At 47.6% G+C, this 15,693-nt stretch overlaps 2 protein-coding genes across 3 annotated transcripts in view; both read left to right on the top strand.

Moving 5' to 3' along the window:
• The window catches only part of ZNF805 (zinc finger protein 805), a 59,655-nt gene that overhangs the window by 19,003 nt on the left and 24,959 nt on the right, over window positions 1–15,693 (top strand). The gene's annotated exons all lie outside the window — the stretch shown is intronic.
• Window positions 11,961–15,540, top strand: AURKC (aurora kinase C). Of its 2 annotated transcripts, none has more exons than XM_058707093.1 (7): window positions 11,961–12,240; window positions 12,325–12,361; window positions 12,573–12,764; window positions 13,103–13,241; window positions 14,185–14,333; window positions 14,900–15,074; window positions 15,248–15,540. In XM_058707093.1, the coding sequence occupies exons 1-7, from the start codon at window positions 12,177–12,179 to the stop codon at window positions 15,416–15,418; spliced, it is 927 nt and encodes a 308-aa protein (XP_058563076.1). In that variant the 5' UTR covers window positions 11,961–12,176; the 3' UTR covers window positions 15,419–15,540. The 2 variants fall into 2 exon arrangements, with proteins under 2 accessions (XP_058563076.1, XP_058563075.1); XM_058707092.1 differs by having other exon boundaries at window positions 12,322–12,361.

Below are 15,693 nucleotides of genomic sequence, written 5' to 3'. Positions count from 1 at the left end.
GAAATTTTCCTCTAATTTCTTGAATTCAGAATAATTTTTATATTGGATACATTGGATAGTTTTAAGATTGGCATTTTCAAGGAATTGTTCCGTTTTATCTAAATTTTCTAACTTGTAGACTTGTAGTATTTCCTTATTACCATTTTAATGGCAGCAAGATCTATACTTTTGTCCCATTTGATACCTGATTTTGGAAATAGGTCCACTCTCTCTTTATCTTTGTCCATCTTCTTAGGTATTTATCAGTTTTAATGATCATTTTGAAGAACCATCACTTAATTTCATTTGTTTGTATTGTTTATATAATTTCACTAACATCTGTTCTGATCTTTATTATATCCTTTCTTCTACTTGCTTTGGTTGTCTTTTGCTCCTCATTTCTTTTCTGATTTAAGCACTTAGTACTATAAAGTTCCCTTATAGCATTGTGACAGCTTTATCCCACAAGTGTTTTTTTTTTTAGTTTATTTTTTAGTTTATTTATTTATTTTGTGTGAGGGAGAGAACGCGCATTTGTGTGCTCAGGAGAGGGGCAGAGAGAGAGGGAGAGAGAGAGAACATTCCAATTCTGCTGTCAGTGCAGAGCCCGATGTGGGGCTTGAACTCACCAACCATGAGATTATGACCTGAGCTGAAATCAAGAGTTGGATGCTTAACTGACTGAGCTGCCCAGGCATCCCCCACCACAGCTAATTTTAATCCCAGTTTATTCAGCTCCTTAAGAGACTACTGGGTTCATGGATTATTGTTTAGTTTTCTAGTAGAGTATTTTCTTTATCTTTTGTTATTGGATTTCTAGTTTGTTTCACATTTGGCCTGTTTAAATTTGTTGTGTGTTTATGACCCAGTCTGTCTTCTTGAATGTTCTAAAATGCCACTTGAATGTGTTCTGTCATTGGGTGGAATTTCTGTGAATGCCTGCACAATCCTCTTGGTTGGTAGTAGTAGTCAAATTTTCTGTATCCTTACTGACCTTCTGTTTAGTGTTTCTGTCAGTTGCACAGAGAGGATGGTGAAGTCCTGAAGCATTATTGTCTGTTCATCTTTAAATTCTATTATTTTCTGCTTCAGGTATTTTAAAGCTCTGTTGTTTGGTGCATTCACATTTAGTATTGATATGTTATCTTGGTTATTGACCCTTTCATTATTTAATGTCCCTTTTTGCCCATGTTCATTTTCTTGACTTTGAAGCATACTTCAGTAATATTAATATAGTCCCTACTGCATGTTTTTTTTTTAATGTTTATTTTTAAGAGAGAGTGGGGAAGGAGCAGAAAGAAGACAGAGGATCCCAGGCAGGCTCTGCACTGACAGCGGAGAGCCCAACACAGGGAACTCAAGAACCTTGAGATCATGACCTGAGCCGAAGTCAGACAACTGAGCCCACCAGGCGTTCCTCCCTATTGCATGTTTTGATTAATGTTTGCATGGTTTATATTTTTCCATAGTTTTATTTTGAACCTTATCTGTGTCACTACATTTGAAAGAGGTTTCTTATAACAGCATATAGTTGGGTCATGCTTTTTTATCCCTTCTACTTTCTGTCTTTTAATTGGTAGAGTCACATCACTTAAATTGAAAGTAATTATTGGTGTGTTAGGGCTTAAGTGTTCCATTTTTTTTTATTTTTTACTGTGTTCCCTTCACATTGTTTCTCGTTTTCTGGTTGTTTTTGTTATTTTCCTGTTCTGTTTTGTATTGTTTTGCATTCCTGTGGGTTACTCCCAACAATTTTTAGAATTCCATTTGATATATGTATGATGTTTTCAGTGTCGTCTTAATTTTTGTACTGTAGGCATTGTATATACATAACTTATCAGTCTGATATTATCAGCATTTTAAGCACTTTGATGTATAGAAACCTTAATTCCATTAGGTTCCTTTGCATTTTCCATTTTAAATTTAAGTATTTCCCTTCTTACACCGAGCACTATGTTGGATGTTGTAATTTGTGCCTCAGCTGTCAAACATTTTTTTAAACAAAACTCATGAAAAGAGTGGTCTGTTTATCTCTACTTTTACTCATTCCATCTCCATTGTTCTTTGTCCCTTCTTGAAGTTCCAGACCTTATGTTAACATTTGCCTTCTGTTTGGCAAAGTTCCTGTAGTCTTTCTTCTGGGGTAGGTGTGCTGTTGACAGATGATTTTGGTTTCCTTCATCTAAAAGTGTTTCTCTGTCCCCTTCATTCCTGAAGGATGTTCTCATGGGATAAAAGACTTGAGGTTTACGGTTCTTTTAGTACAAGAAAAACATATACCTCTTTGTGTCCTCCATGGTTTCAGATGAGAAACCTACTTACTGCCGTTCAACCCATTGTTGCCCTGTGTGTAGTTTTTCCTTTCCGTGAAGGGTGTTTTTATCTATAGTATTTGTAAGTTTGATTACAATGTGTCCTGGCGCAGAATTTTTGGAGTTTTCCTGTTTGGTATTTGTTTAACTTTTTATTTATTTATTTATTTTTTTTTTTAATTTTTTTTTTTTTCAAAGTTTTTTTATTTATTTTTGGGACAGAGAGAGACAGAGCATGAACGGGGGAGGGGCAGAGAGAGAGAGGGAGACACAGAATCGGAAACAGGCTCCAGGCTCCGAGCCATCAGCCCAGAGCCTGACGCGGGGCTCGAACTCATGGACCGCGAGATCGTGACCTGGCTGAAGTCGGACGCTTAACCGACTGCGCCACCCAGGCGCCCCTGTTTAACTTTTTAAAGACCTACGTCTTTTGCCAAATCTGGGGATTCAGTAATTATGTTCTCATAGTTTTTCAGTCCTACTCTTTCTCATCTCATTCAGGGACTCGAATTAAATGAGTTCCTCAGATTTTTTTTGTTTATCTAGTCTGTATTCTCTCTGTTACTCAGATTTATCAATTTCTGTTGATCTTTGAGCTCACTGATTGTTTTGTCTCTCATCTCATCTCCTGTTGAGCTTACTCAGTGAGTTATCGCTTTGGCTTTTGTGGTGTTGGGGTTTGGGGGTTGCTTTGTGTTTTTCCAGTTTAATTTCTACTGGCTCCTTTTTTACGTTTTCTAATTCCTTGCCTAGTTTATAATACCAAAGAATGACTCTTAGAAATAAAACAGGCAAAACTATGTAGTCCAAAGTCCTGGTACTCTGGTGGCTTATCTTGGTATTGGAATAAAAAGCCTAAAGTATCTAGAGAAATGGAAGTCCTGTTATCCACAGATATTTCTAAAAATGGATCTTAAAACTGAAGATCTGCAGATTATTCAGGGTTATAGTCTCCAAGATTCGTGTGTAAAATTTCCCAGCTCTGTAAGCCTTGTTAGATAGAGCCCCAGAGGAGAAGGGGTCCCTCCTCTCCAAGGGTCACTCTTGCTCTTCGTGGTTGGACACATCCCCCAATCCCCAGCTTGTCTAGGACCTGTTCCAATTTAGACCCTCACCTCTTGGTCTTTAACTTCTCCCTCTTAATCCCTTTCTATCCTCTTAATCCATGCCTGTGTTCCAGTCTCTAGTCTCACCCCCCCCACACACACACCCACTTCCTGCCCCACGTGCCCGGTGAGCTCCGCCCTTCTCCTCTCTCCCAGACACACCCTGTGCAACAGTTCTGTCCGCTGTCTGGCCTCCACCACTGGCACCTGACTGAAGCAAGTCTCACAGAGTTCCCTCTTGTGCTCCCACGCTTCCCCCCCGCCCCCAGTCTGTTATTGGGCCTTTTACTGCTGCCCACCTCTTTGACTTGAAGGCACTTTCCTGGTTTCTGTGACTTCCTGCCCTTCTTCAGAGGCCCTTTGTCTCCTTCCGTCTATTAAACAGTTGTGCTTCTCAGGATCCGTGCGTCGCCATTGCTTTCTCACTTGTGAGGGGATCCCTGAGTGAGTTAACCCCCCGCCCCCGAGGCATTTTCTCTCAGCGATCACAGAGTTCCCCCACGTCCTTGTCTCCAGGTTGAACGTTTCTCTCTGGTCATCGTTCCACACCTTGTCGGTATTCCTACCTACTGAGCCTGTGTGCGTGTGTCAGGCGGCCGTGACCGTCCCCACGAGGATGCACCCATAATGATCCTGACGGCAAGCAGACATGGCGTGTTCCCGTGTATCAGTCATCATTCACACAGCAACTCTTAGCCTTTGCAACAGGTCCGTGGTAGGTGATGTTCTCCCCATTTTACAGATCAGAAAACTGAGGCACAGAAGGGTTAAAACATCTGCCCAAGGCTTCACAGTTGATTAGGAAGTACGAGACTGGGGATTGGAGCCAGGTGGGCTGCTGCAGAAGCCATGCCCTGAGGACCTCGCCACCTCCCATAGGCCGGTCTGTGCAACACTGCGCCATAGAGTGGGCCATTGCTGTTTGTCTGCAAGTTACCTTCTCGTGTGACGGTACAGGAGACAAACCACACTCACTTTTTAACGGCCGTATAATCTGTTGCAACTGTGCGGAGAGTACAGACGAGGGGTTTGAGGTGGTGCAGAGGTAGACAACGGCTAAGGCAGGGGTTGGGGTTTGGGGTTGTGTGTGTGAGGTGTGCCCCACATCTCCCTGAAGGTCACTGTCGTCTGCCTTCTTGCCCACGTCAGACACCTTGCAGCCATTTTGTTCATTTCTCCTTTCTCTCCCCCTTACAGATCCTCAGTATATGTGTGTCTTCTAGTTTGGGTCCCTCTCAGAGTGCTCACACAGAGCTGTTTATGCGGGGGACACTGTGTGGCATGTGGCTCTTGAAGAGAAACTGCACAGGCCTGTATGGCCAGATGGTTAAGGGCGTCAGGACCATCCTGTTTAGTGTTTTGCTAGCAAGACTCACAGGACTCCACATTTTGTCATACTTGGGGGCAGGCTGTGATTTATCACAGCAAACGCAGTCGAGGAGAGGCACCAGGAATGGAGAAAGCCAGAGGCCATCAGAGACAAGCTTCAAGAGTCCTGTTTCTGGGAAGGCACACGGGACACATTTAACTTAAGCTCTGTTAAGGAGTTAAGACCATGATTTTAAAAGTTTACTAGGGGACGCCTGGGTGGTCCGTTGGTTAAGCGTCTGACCCTTGATTTCGGTCAGGTCATGATTTCCCGATTCCTGAGTTCAAGCCCCACATTGGGCTCTGCACTGACAGCACAGACTGCTTGGGATTCTCTCCCTCTCTGTCCTACCCCAACTTGCTCGCTCTCTCAAAATAAGTAAATAAACACATTTTTAAAAATTCTAGGGAAGTTCATCAGAGACCCTTGGTCTTTTGGAGAGAGAATATGTATGTGCAAAAGCACACACCAAGTTCTAGATTTCCAGAAGGATAGCAGGTTCAGTGTGAGCCACATTGTTTACACAAGAAACTTAGGCACTCTGAGCCATTCATTCCTGGAAGTGGTGGGAAACCTGCCATCATCCAAGGTCACAAACCCCAGCCAAGGGCAAACCCTGCAAGCTCAAAGGATGGGAGTTCCCAGGCCTGCCAGGCCTGTTGTGTAACTTCCTTACAGTGACTGAAAGGTATTAAAATGCTGGTTAAATTTCTGTACATAAAGCAAATACAGTTACTTTAAGAGTCACAACTTTGAAGGCTTATATAAGCAAAACCACTGTAACCAAAAAAAAAAAATCACCAAGTCACAGTAGAACTTAGAAACTAGCCAGGATTTGGGGCGCCTGGGTGGCTCAGTCCGTTAAGCCATGGCTCAGGTCATGATCTCACGGTTCGTGGGTTCAAGCCCCGCATCGGGCTCTGTGCTGACAGCTCAGAGCCTGGAGCCTGCTTCGGATTCTGTGTCTCCCTCTCTCTCTGCCCCGCCCCTGCTCGTGCTCTGTCTCTGCCTCTCAAAAATGAATAAACGTTAAAAAAAAATAAGAAGAAACTAGCCAGGATTTAATTTAGTGATGACAAGGTTCAGAGATGCTGGTGAGAAAGGACTTTGCTTCTTCCAAACACTGGTGTTTTGTGTGTGTGTATGCGTACATGTACACATCACTTAGGACTCTCCACATGTATGTATATGCCTAATAGAGGTACGTGTATTACCTATACGTGTGTGTCAGGATATATGCCCTCCAGTGGTCTGACTTGCAAATGTACCACTTACTTACCTTGATCTATAAAAATGTGAGGGCCAGATTGACATGGCGTGTTTATGCAGTACACATCAACAGTTTTTAATCTCTTTATTCCTACTGTTCATACCTCTGGCTTCAACAAACAGAAAACTAAGCGCATCATTCAGTGCACTTAACTTGAAATTAGTGGCTTCGTTAAGGTGACGTATGTGTCCATGTGAGTGGGAGGCGGTGGGAGCCTCGGGCTCCAGCTGGGAGGGCGCCCTACAGGCGTGATGCTGGAGACCTTGGGAAGCTGGCCTCGGGAGCGTGTGCGGCTCCCTCTGTTCTCACAAGCGGCCTTTCCTGTCTCCGCTGTGGGATGCGGGGCGGGGGTGCCTCTGGAATGGTCCACGATGTCACCCTTGAGTTGTGAGGGCTGACGACCTGCTTGCTCACAGGTAGGTTACACGTGTCACAACTGAAGGGTCTGCGCTAGACTGTAAACGGGCGAGTCGTTTTGTCCTCTTGGAGCGGAGTCCAGAGCCTGGGCCCTCTAGTAGGACTGCCTGCTGCGCCTCCTGACCTCGCTCTTAGCGCTGGGTGACTAGTTTCGAGTCCCTATTTATTCCGCTTCCGTTTCTGGCATCCGTGTGTCAAGCGCGTGTCTGCGCTGTGAACTTTTCCCGCCGGGGAGCTCGTGGCTCTGCGATCCGCTGCCTGCTGCCTGCAGACGTCACCTGACACCTCGGCTCCTGCTTTTCCAGCTGGGTCCACCTGTGTCCTCGGCGATCCGTTGTCCACACTGACGCCAGAGATCCGGCTCTGATTTGGTCACGGACTGCTCACCCGCCCTCTCCCCCTAAAACGTTCCACGACTCCCCTCCACTCTCGGGGTAAACCCCGAATCCTTCACGTCGCCCATCCACGGGGCCTTCCCTGGTGGGGGACGGGCCTCATTTACTACCTCTTGCACGACGCTGGCCTCTTTTCACTCCCTGTCTCCCTTCACTCCTCCGCCTGCCATGGGCTCTTCCTCCCCACTTTGCCCAGTGAGGGCAAGCTTATCCCTCACCTCTCATCTCAAATAGCATTTCCTCGGCGAGCCTTGACCGGAACGTGCTTCTAGATCATGGCACGGGTCCATACTGTTCTCTGCTCCCCAGAGCCACCTTCAGGCTTGATGGTGTGCTAGGAGGTTGTGCTTCACTCAGAACAGCTGTAACACGGTTCCTGCCTGTGACAGCGCGGGACACAGGCCAAGGTCACTAAAGGGTAAGGTCCAGGGAGACTGAGCACCAGCGTTCAGGTGTCCCGTCCCAGCACAGTCACACAAGGCTTAATTTTTTCGGCAGAGGTGTGACAGTATGTTCAGGCATCGCCAATGAGGGAAGCTCACCGAAGCTTTAATGTCGGGGTTTCTTACTGAGGCATGCCGCGCCTTCGCGACTGACCGTGGGTACTCCGGGGGTCCGCAGAAGGCAGAGATACAGTGTGTCCCAGAGCCTCAGGCCTACAAAAGCCACCATTCCCCGTGAGTCGCACCGTCCGCATCAATCATCTGGTCAAACGGATGCAGCGAGCGGGGCCTGCAGATTCAGGCGTAAGATCACTTCCCAGGCCAGATGTTAAGCACTTAGATTGTCTTCCCAGAGCTGGTCTGGGGCCGGTCCTTTGGGATGTGTAGCACTTGAGCAGCCAAAGCCTGTTCAGTTGGCGCATTTCTGCTCAGTCCGCCCTGCTGGCGTCTGGCCTAGGCTCTGTGACAGCAAAACGGTGCTATCAGCCTGAGCATCTCTATGTAGTGAAGTATTTCTGTGACAGGAAAACGGTAGTGTCATCAGAAATGTGCTAACCTCTTAAGGGGCGCCTGGGTGGCTCAGTTAAGCGTCCCGCTTTGGCTCAGGTCATTATTTCACAGTTCGTGGTTTCGGGCCCCGCCTCAGACTCTGTGCTGACAGCTTAGAGCCTGGAGCCTGCTTCAGATTCTGTGTCTTCCTCTCTCTATATATCTCTCAAAAAAAAAAAAAAAAAAATCTGGTTACCATTTAAATGAGGCAGAGTGGGTTATGGGTTGATTAAAATAACAACTCATATTGTGAAACCATTATATTCATGTTCATATTTTTGTACTAATTTGATTACTGTCCCTTCTGATCAACTGTTTGTACTTTGTGATAAACCACTTCGCTCTGTCACTACCTTAGTTTAAGTCCGTGTCCTCCGCCATCTGGAAAACAGTCGAATAGATCTTCTGTCTTGCCCCTCCTATAGTCTAATTTCCACACACTACTCAGATTGATCCTTTAATTCACAAATCGGATTATATTACCATTCACCTGAAAACCTCCCCAGGTGGTTATCTATTTCACAGTTTACTAACTATATATTTTTAATTTTCTGTGTCCTGGCATTTGGAGTCTCGCTGACTGGGGAGATTCTGCCCCTCCCAGGACCAGCCAGTTATTAGAGACCCCTAACAACTTCCCCGGGACCTCGCTTTTCACATGCAAACGACCCACCTATCTGTCTCCTTAAAACTCTAGGGCCCAGTACTAGAAGGGAGTGACAATGCTCCAAAGCCCTACCATATTATTCAAACCAGTCAATCCTAAACTGTTTACCTGTTCCGCCTTGCCTTTTCCTGCCGAAGACACGGCACATGTGGTGGGCAGTGCTTTCTCCCTCATGGCTGTCTCCGACCCACCCTGGTGCTTCCCCCGCTCCTCCGCTCCGCCGTGTACGTCTGGTAGAACAGGCAGTTCGGAGCTGGTGGCGAGGGTGCCGATAAGTAGGTTACACATTAGAAGCCTGGGGTCACACGTGCTGACCGCCTTCCAACACGCCAGGGCTGACAGACCAGGAGCCCCGGTGCGGAACACGCACGATCCCGCCTGTGCCGCAGGGCCATCCGTGCCCAAGGTCATGCCTGTGCGCTGCAGCGTTGCCCCCTCCCCCGTGGGAAGGCTGCCAAGATGGTTCCGGTAGGAACACGGTGGGCTTGATCAGAGACTCCCCTCCCGACCAGTGACTGGAAGGAGCCTCTATGAGAGACCACCCCGTCTATGACCCACGAAGAGAAAAGAGCCCTGTAGCTTCAGGGCAGTGCCTGGCTTTCCCACCTTGAGAACGGCCTGTCCTTAAAGGGCTTCGTGCTTTGCTACCTTCCTTCTGGCTGCCTTTCCCAGAGAGCCGGTCCTCGCATAAACCTTCTGTGGGGAGTCCGAGAACGAGACCTCCATCCACACGGCGCAGAGTCTCCCACGGGTAACATGCCGTAACTCCCATTTGCTAGGGATGTGAGCATAAACTTCTTCCTTTATGACAGTCCCTTCCAGATCTGCTGCCTTATCACACCTGAGGAAACAAATCCCAGGTACATTTTAGAACACGTGCTGGAGCCAATTACAGCCTCCTTACAAAGGCTGGCAGGGTTCTACGCAATTTGTCTCCATTTATCTACCTCCCCTGGTCCCGCTTGAACCCCTGCCACACAGTTCTAGCTCCACTAGCCTTCTCCTCAGGCCCCCGGTGCGCTCCGACACCCCCCCCCCCCCCCAGGAATGTCTTAAAAGACTCAGGAGCCATCTCTTTGAAATGCAGAAATCAAGGGAGATGTTATCTCTATCACTCAGCTTCTCTGGGAAGACAGCCTCTCTGGTGGGCATCTGGCTCCAAGTTGCAAAAGGGAAGATTCACGAAGGAAGCCTCGTTAATTTACAACAGAGTTGGGAGGCCAGAAGGCAGAACTCTCACGAAACCACTCCAAGGCAATCACAGGAAGAATCGGGAATTCCAGGCCCCAACAGGAAAAGATGGACCCTGCATCTCCCGCAAGAAATCAACCATCCCTGCAACCCAACCAATGAGAGACTTCCATCATCTTGAACTGTTGCTTTCCTCCAATGGAATTTGTTGAAAACCCTGCCCACTCCCTCCTCCTCCATAAAATAACTTCTGTTTGTTGGATTTGCCTGTGGCTTTATTGTAGTTTGCGTGTCTCTATGGCAATTCTGTGCTATTTCCAAATAACACTTTTTTGTGCGTAAAATAACTGACTTTTATTTTTAAGGTTAACACCGCTTTCTATCCTCAAGAAATGAGACGTTTGTTTTCCTTTATGGAAAGCCAATGTAGGAGCAGACAGCCACCCCAATTACCAGGTAGATTTAGGATGACTCTGTGTAACAAATTGTGCTGTTATGTTTTCTTACGTGAGGACTAATTATTGTTTGTGATGAAGCTATGTAATGGGAGACACTGGAAAAGCCAGTGTCTGCTTGGCTTTACGAAATGGCATCTTTCTCACTTTCCATCTCTTAGCAATTATCTGTGATACGGTATTGCATTCAGTTTAAGGTTTATTCAGTAATAAACTTTTATTTATGTTTTTACTATCTTTGTGAGGAGGTTTTCTGGGTTGGGAGAAGATTTTTTTCTTTCTAAATTACATTCCTCCAAGAAGTTATATTGTTACTGTGGTAGGGTCCTCTCCATAAGGAATGAAAAAAACAAAAAACAAAAAAACAAAAAAAACCTCAAGCAACCTGGCTATACATGTGACAACATCCCTCTCAACCTTGTAACATGAGACCACTTAATCAGACTCCATGTTTGTGTGTTATCATTATATGGGAGACAAAGAAATAGAAAATGTATTAAAAACTATGCCACGTGGCATCTGTTCAGGGCTCAATTCTTCAGGTAGAAACCCAACTGAGCTGTGCTGGCAAGAATAAAGTTGCTTCCTGGAAAGAAAAGCCTCAGTGTCAGACTCTGCAAGAATCCTGCTACGTTACCTGTCTAAAAGAATGCAATTTAAATTTTTGGTAACGCCTGTATATGCCACACAAACAGACATGTGGGCTGATTTTACTATTTGAGACCCCCAAATGCAAACTGCAGACAGTGTCTGTGAAAATTAATTAAAGGAAACTTCAGTAAAATGGAGCCAGTAGGCCAGACGGGGGCTGTCACATCCTGACTAGGGATGTCAATTACAGGCGCCGGCAGAAGAATCCTCAACAGTAAAGAATCCTCAATTATAGGCCCCAAGGAGAAAAGATATACGTTGCATTTCCTACAAGAAATTGACCACCCCGGCAACTCAACCAATGAGAAGGTGTCTTTTACTAAACTGTTGCTTTTCTCCAATGGACTTTCCTTCAAAACAAGCCCTCCCAAACTTCCTTCTCCATAAAACAGCGTTTTTGCTGCATCTTCCTTGTCCCTATATTGTAATTCTCTATTTCCAAATAAGCCCTTTTTTCTTTTTTCTTTTTTTTTTTTTTTTTTTTGCTGGTTAAAAATAACCGAATGTTAAATACAATGAATGTATTATTGTATTTTTAAGGTCAAGAGTCCAGCAAATACACAGCTCATGGAGGCAAAGGGCGAGCGGTCTGTGCCATTGCGCCGAATGGGCCTACAGCCCCAGGCTGGGGGAGGCTCCAAGGGCTGTGGGGTGGAGTGGGGAAAGCAGGGGCTGCAGGACACCCCAGGACAGAGGCAGAAACTTCGGGAAGCAAGACGGAGGACACCCCTGGGGAGTGGCCTGAACGGGACACGACCTCCCAGCGGGGGCCGGTTTGGTGCGCACGTAGCTTGGGAGTTTGCCGACCTTAGAGCCACCCCCACCCCCCGCAGCTTTCTGTGGTTGGTGTCTCATCATTCACACGCACGCGGTGTCAGTTCATTAATGCATTCGCGCACTCACGCAGGAATTGGTTCACCGAGACCCTTTGCTTCGCCTCCCATTCCCCCAGGTTCCCCCAGCTCATGGGGGCCCCCCTGAGTCTGCCCCGCCGCTGCGCCCGGGTCTCCGTGCCCTGCCACCTCATTGGCTCAGCCTGGGCGGAAGCCCCCATTTCTGTCTTTTCTATTGGACACGCTGCCTGCGCGCCCAGAAGATCCAACCAATGGGAGCCGGTCAGGAACTGTGGCTCAGGGGCGCAGCGAGGGGGCGCAGACATAAAGGCCCCAGCGCTGGCTTCCCGGGAGTTCCTTGATCTCTGGAGGTGCAGCTCCGCGCGCTGCGCTGAGGGTTCGTGGGGGGCCGTCGGCGTCCGAAGCGCCTCAGCCTGGCTGTTGCCTACCCTCACCCCTTTTGAGGACAGTTCCAAAGGGCTCGGGAAGGCGTCCTGTCGCCGCCGTGCCGTCTCCTGGGGAGCCACCCAAACGCTGCGATGCAGTCGGGCAGCGTGCAGCCCGCAGATGAAGAAGAGGAGCAGACCCGAGACCAGGGAACAGGTGGAGAAGGACTGGTGTCAGTTGTTGGGGGCGGGGGTGGGGTGCAAGAAGCGCGTGTTGACCTCTGCCTGTCTGTCTAAGAAGCTGCAGCAGGCCTCGTGGAGCTCGGCATGCCCCCCGTGTGAGTGTCTCTGGAAGGAAGCGGAGCGGGACGAGAAATGAAGACCAGCTGCACGTGGGAAGTGTTGGCTCGTGGGCCAACCAAACAGCCTGGCTGCGCCCTTGACAAGGGGAAGGGGCACGGGGGGCGGGAGGCGAGAGGTGAAGGAGGTTCGAGTCCGTCACTGCCCGCCATTTTCTTCCCCAAACTGAGGCTCTGTTCTCACTTTCAGGCGGCGCCTCACGATTGAGGACTTTGAAATCGGGCGTCCTCTGGGCAAGGGAAAATTTGGGAACGTGTACCTGGCTCGGCTCAAGGAAAGCCATTTCCTTGTGGCGCTGAAAGTCATCTTCAAGTCCCAGATAGAAAAGGAAGGACTGGAGCACCAGCTGCGCCGGGAAATTGAGATCCAGGCGCATCTACAGTAAGGACGGGCTGCAGGAGAATCCAGCGCCAGCTTCTTCCTCTTCATCTGTTTCCTCTTCCGTCTCTGGCATCTGAACCCAGCGCTCCCCCCAAATGACCCTCCAACAGGCCACCTTGAAGATTTTTTCTGCAGTTCACTCCGCTTACACCGTGTAAACCTCCTCCCTGTCTCAGACCCCCAAATCCTGATGCCTCCTCTTGCTCTCCCCTCACACACTCCAGTATCAGACCATTATTCTGGTCCCAGCGCAATTTGTCCTTTGTCCGACCAATCACTTTTAGTAGCATCGGGAGTTGGGTCTCATGAGTCTGACCCTTCCCCCATCTTTTCTCCAGGCACCCCAATATCCTACGCCTATACAACTACTTCCATGATGCACGCCGGGTGTACCTGATTCTGGAATATGCTCCAAGGGGTGAGCTCTACAAGGAGCTGCAAAAGAGCAACACTTTGGATGAACAGCACACAGCCACGGTGAGGTGGGAGGGCTGGCGGCTTTGGGCCTGTGAGTTTACTCTGGGCTGGTGGGGATCACTGCTTGTGGCTATCATTAGTGTCCAGCTTTTTTTTTTTTTCCCTTTATTTCTGAATTCTGTTACCTTTTATGTAGTGACACATACATCCTATAACTTCACATTTTGATACCCTAGTTACCCAGAATATTAATAATTAGTGTGTATGAATTTGGATTCTTTGGTTGTAAGCAACAGAATCTCCACTACCTTATGTGAAGAAGCATGTTGAAAGCCTATGAGTAGAACTGGCTTAGAAATAGAAAACAAGAGATTTCTACAGAGCCTCAGATGGGGAATCAGAGCCTCAGTTATCCCAGCAGGAAGGGCTGGGTCAGCTTGCTGTCAGAATGAGTGATCTTCCAATTTTCCTCCTATTTTTGTATCATTTCTTCAGGACTCCAGTCCTGTGGGCGATCCTCTGATTGGCTCAGCATGGGCCCTGGTCCAGCTCCTTGCTGTGCTAGGGCAAAAGAGAGGCTCCGTCCACTTTAGCATCCCTCCTTTAAGACCACATAAAATGGGGAGAGGAATTCCTCCCCACCAGTAATTAATTGTGCCATTAAGGAAGTAATGGGGTTGGTAACTAGGACATAAAAGATTCCACTACAGGGGCGCCTGGGTAGCTCAGTCAGTTAAGCGTCCTACTCTTGGTTTCGGCTCAGATCATGATCTCTCCATTTGTGAGTTGGAGCCCTGCATCGGGCTCTGCACTGACAGTACAGAGCCTGCTTGGGATTCTCTCCTTTTTCTCTGCCTCTCTCCTGCTTGTGTGCTCTCTCTCTCAAATTAAAAAAAAAAAAAAAAGATTCCACTACAATGATAAAAATGTATGAGGAGTATTTTATCTCACACAGAAAACTGGCTGGCTTCATTTCCAGACTGCTTTTTCTTTGCTCACTCAGATAATGGAGGAATTAGCAGATGCTCTGACATACTGCCATGAGAAAAAGGTGATTCACAGGGATATCAAGCCGGAGAATCTGCTGCTGGGGTTCAGGGGTGAGGTGAAGATTGCAGACTTTGGCTGGTCTGTGCACACCCCATCTCTGAGGTAGGTCACGTGGTGGTGGCATGGGCCCTGGGTGCCAGTAAGGAATGATCCAATTTAACCCATTGCACGTGTAAGACTGGGATAAAACCCCCGGTTTGTATTTGAGCACTGTCTTTTTTCATATGTATATATTTAATGTGCATTTGTAGATGGAAAGAATGGCTGAACCACATCTTGTATCTTTTGATCTCTGTTAACATATAACTTTCCCCAGTAAGTTTCCATGTAAATAAGAATCATTGCTCCATAATTCCGGAAATTTTACTTGGTCTCTGTTGATGCACCTTCAGTTTGTTCCAAATCTCTATTGATGCCCAGAATATTATGAAAACATCCTGGATCGTGAGCTAAATGTATAAGTAATTCCAAAGTATGGAATTGGTGGGTCCCAGGACTTGTCTTCACTAAACCTCGATCCTTATTAAAACTTGGTGTTCCCAGACTTCCAGGCTTGGGAGGGGACTGCTCAGGCCTTTCTAGCATCTCTCATCTCACTGGAATCTAGAAAAGGAGGGTTGCCCTGTGTGGGGCCTCTACACAGGCCTCCCTTCTCTGCTGTCCTCTAGGAGAAAGACCATGTGTGGGACTCTGGACTACTTGCCCCCAGAAATGATAGAAAGGAGAACATATAATGAGACGGTTGATCTGTGGTGCATTGGAGTGCTCTGCTATGAGCTGCTGGTGGGGAATCCACCCTTTGAGAGCCATTCCCATAATGAGACGTACAGACGTATCCTCAAGGTGGGATGGTCACATTCTGGGAATTCGTGGGGGCGGGGTGCTACAGATACTGGGCTGCACATAAAGGTTGTCGAATAAGATCCAGAAGAGTGCCTGGAAGGGACTCAAGGAACAGAAAACATGGAGCACAGAAATTAACCATCCTTTTCTTTTTTCTTGTCTGGCCTCATCAGGTGGACATCAGGTTTCCTCCGTCAATACCTTTGGGGGCCCGGGACTTGATCTCCAAGCTTCTCAGATACCAGCCTTTGGAGCGGCTGCCTTTGTCGCAGATCCTGGAGCACCCCTGGGTCCGGGCCCACTCTCGGAGGGTGCTGCCTCCATCTGTTCAGATGGATTCTTGAGCCCTGTCCGCACCTGTTTCATTGCATTTGTCCAGGGAGCTCTCCTGGCTCTACTAACTTGTCTGTCTTTTGTTTCTTCTAAGATGCAAGATGCTAATGAATAAAAGCTGAGTCATTTTTTTACCAGGTCTTTATGGTTCTGTGAGTTGGTGTCTGATGGGGTAGAATCTTTATTTCTTGTAGAAACTCTTTCCCATGAGAGCGTCCCAAGATGATGTCCCTCCGGGTCCCCAGGGTGGTGACTCAACCACTCACCGTCAAAACTAGTTCCTATT

Source organism: Neofelis nebulosa, chromosome 17 (genome assembly GCF_028018385.1).
Source record: "Neofelis nebulosa isolate mNeoNeb1 chromosome 17, mNeoNeb1.pri, whole genome shotgun sequence".
Classification (NCBI taxonomy): Eukaryota; Metazoa; Chordata; class Mammalia; order Carnivora; family Felidae; genus Neofelis; species Neofelis nebulosa.
Note: the sequence above shows the minus strand (reverse complement) of the source record. Positions and strands in the feature narration are given on the sequence as shown.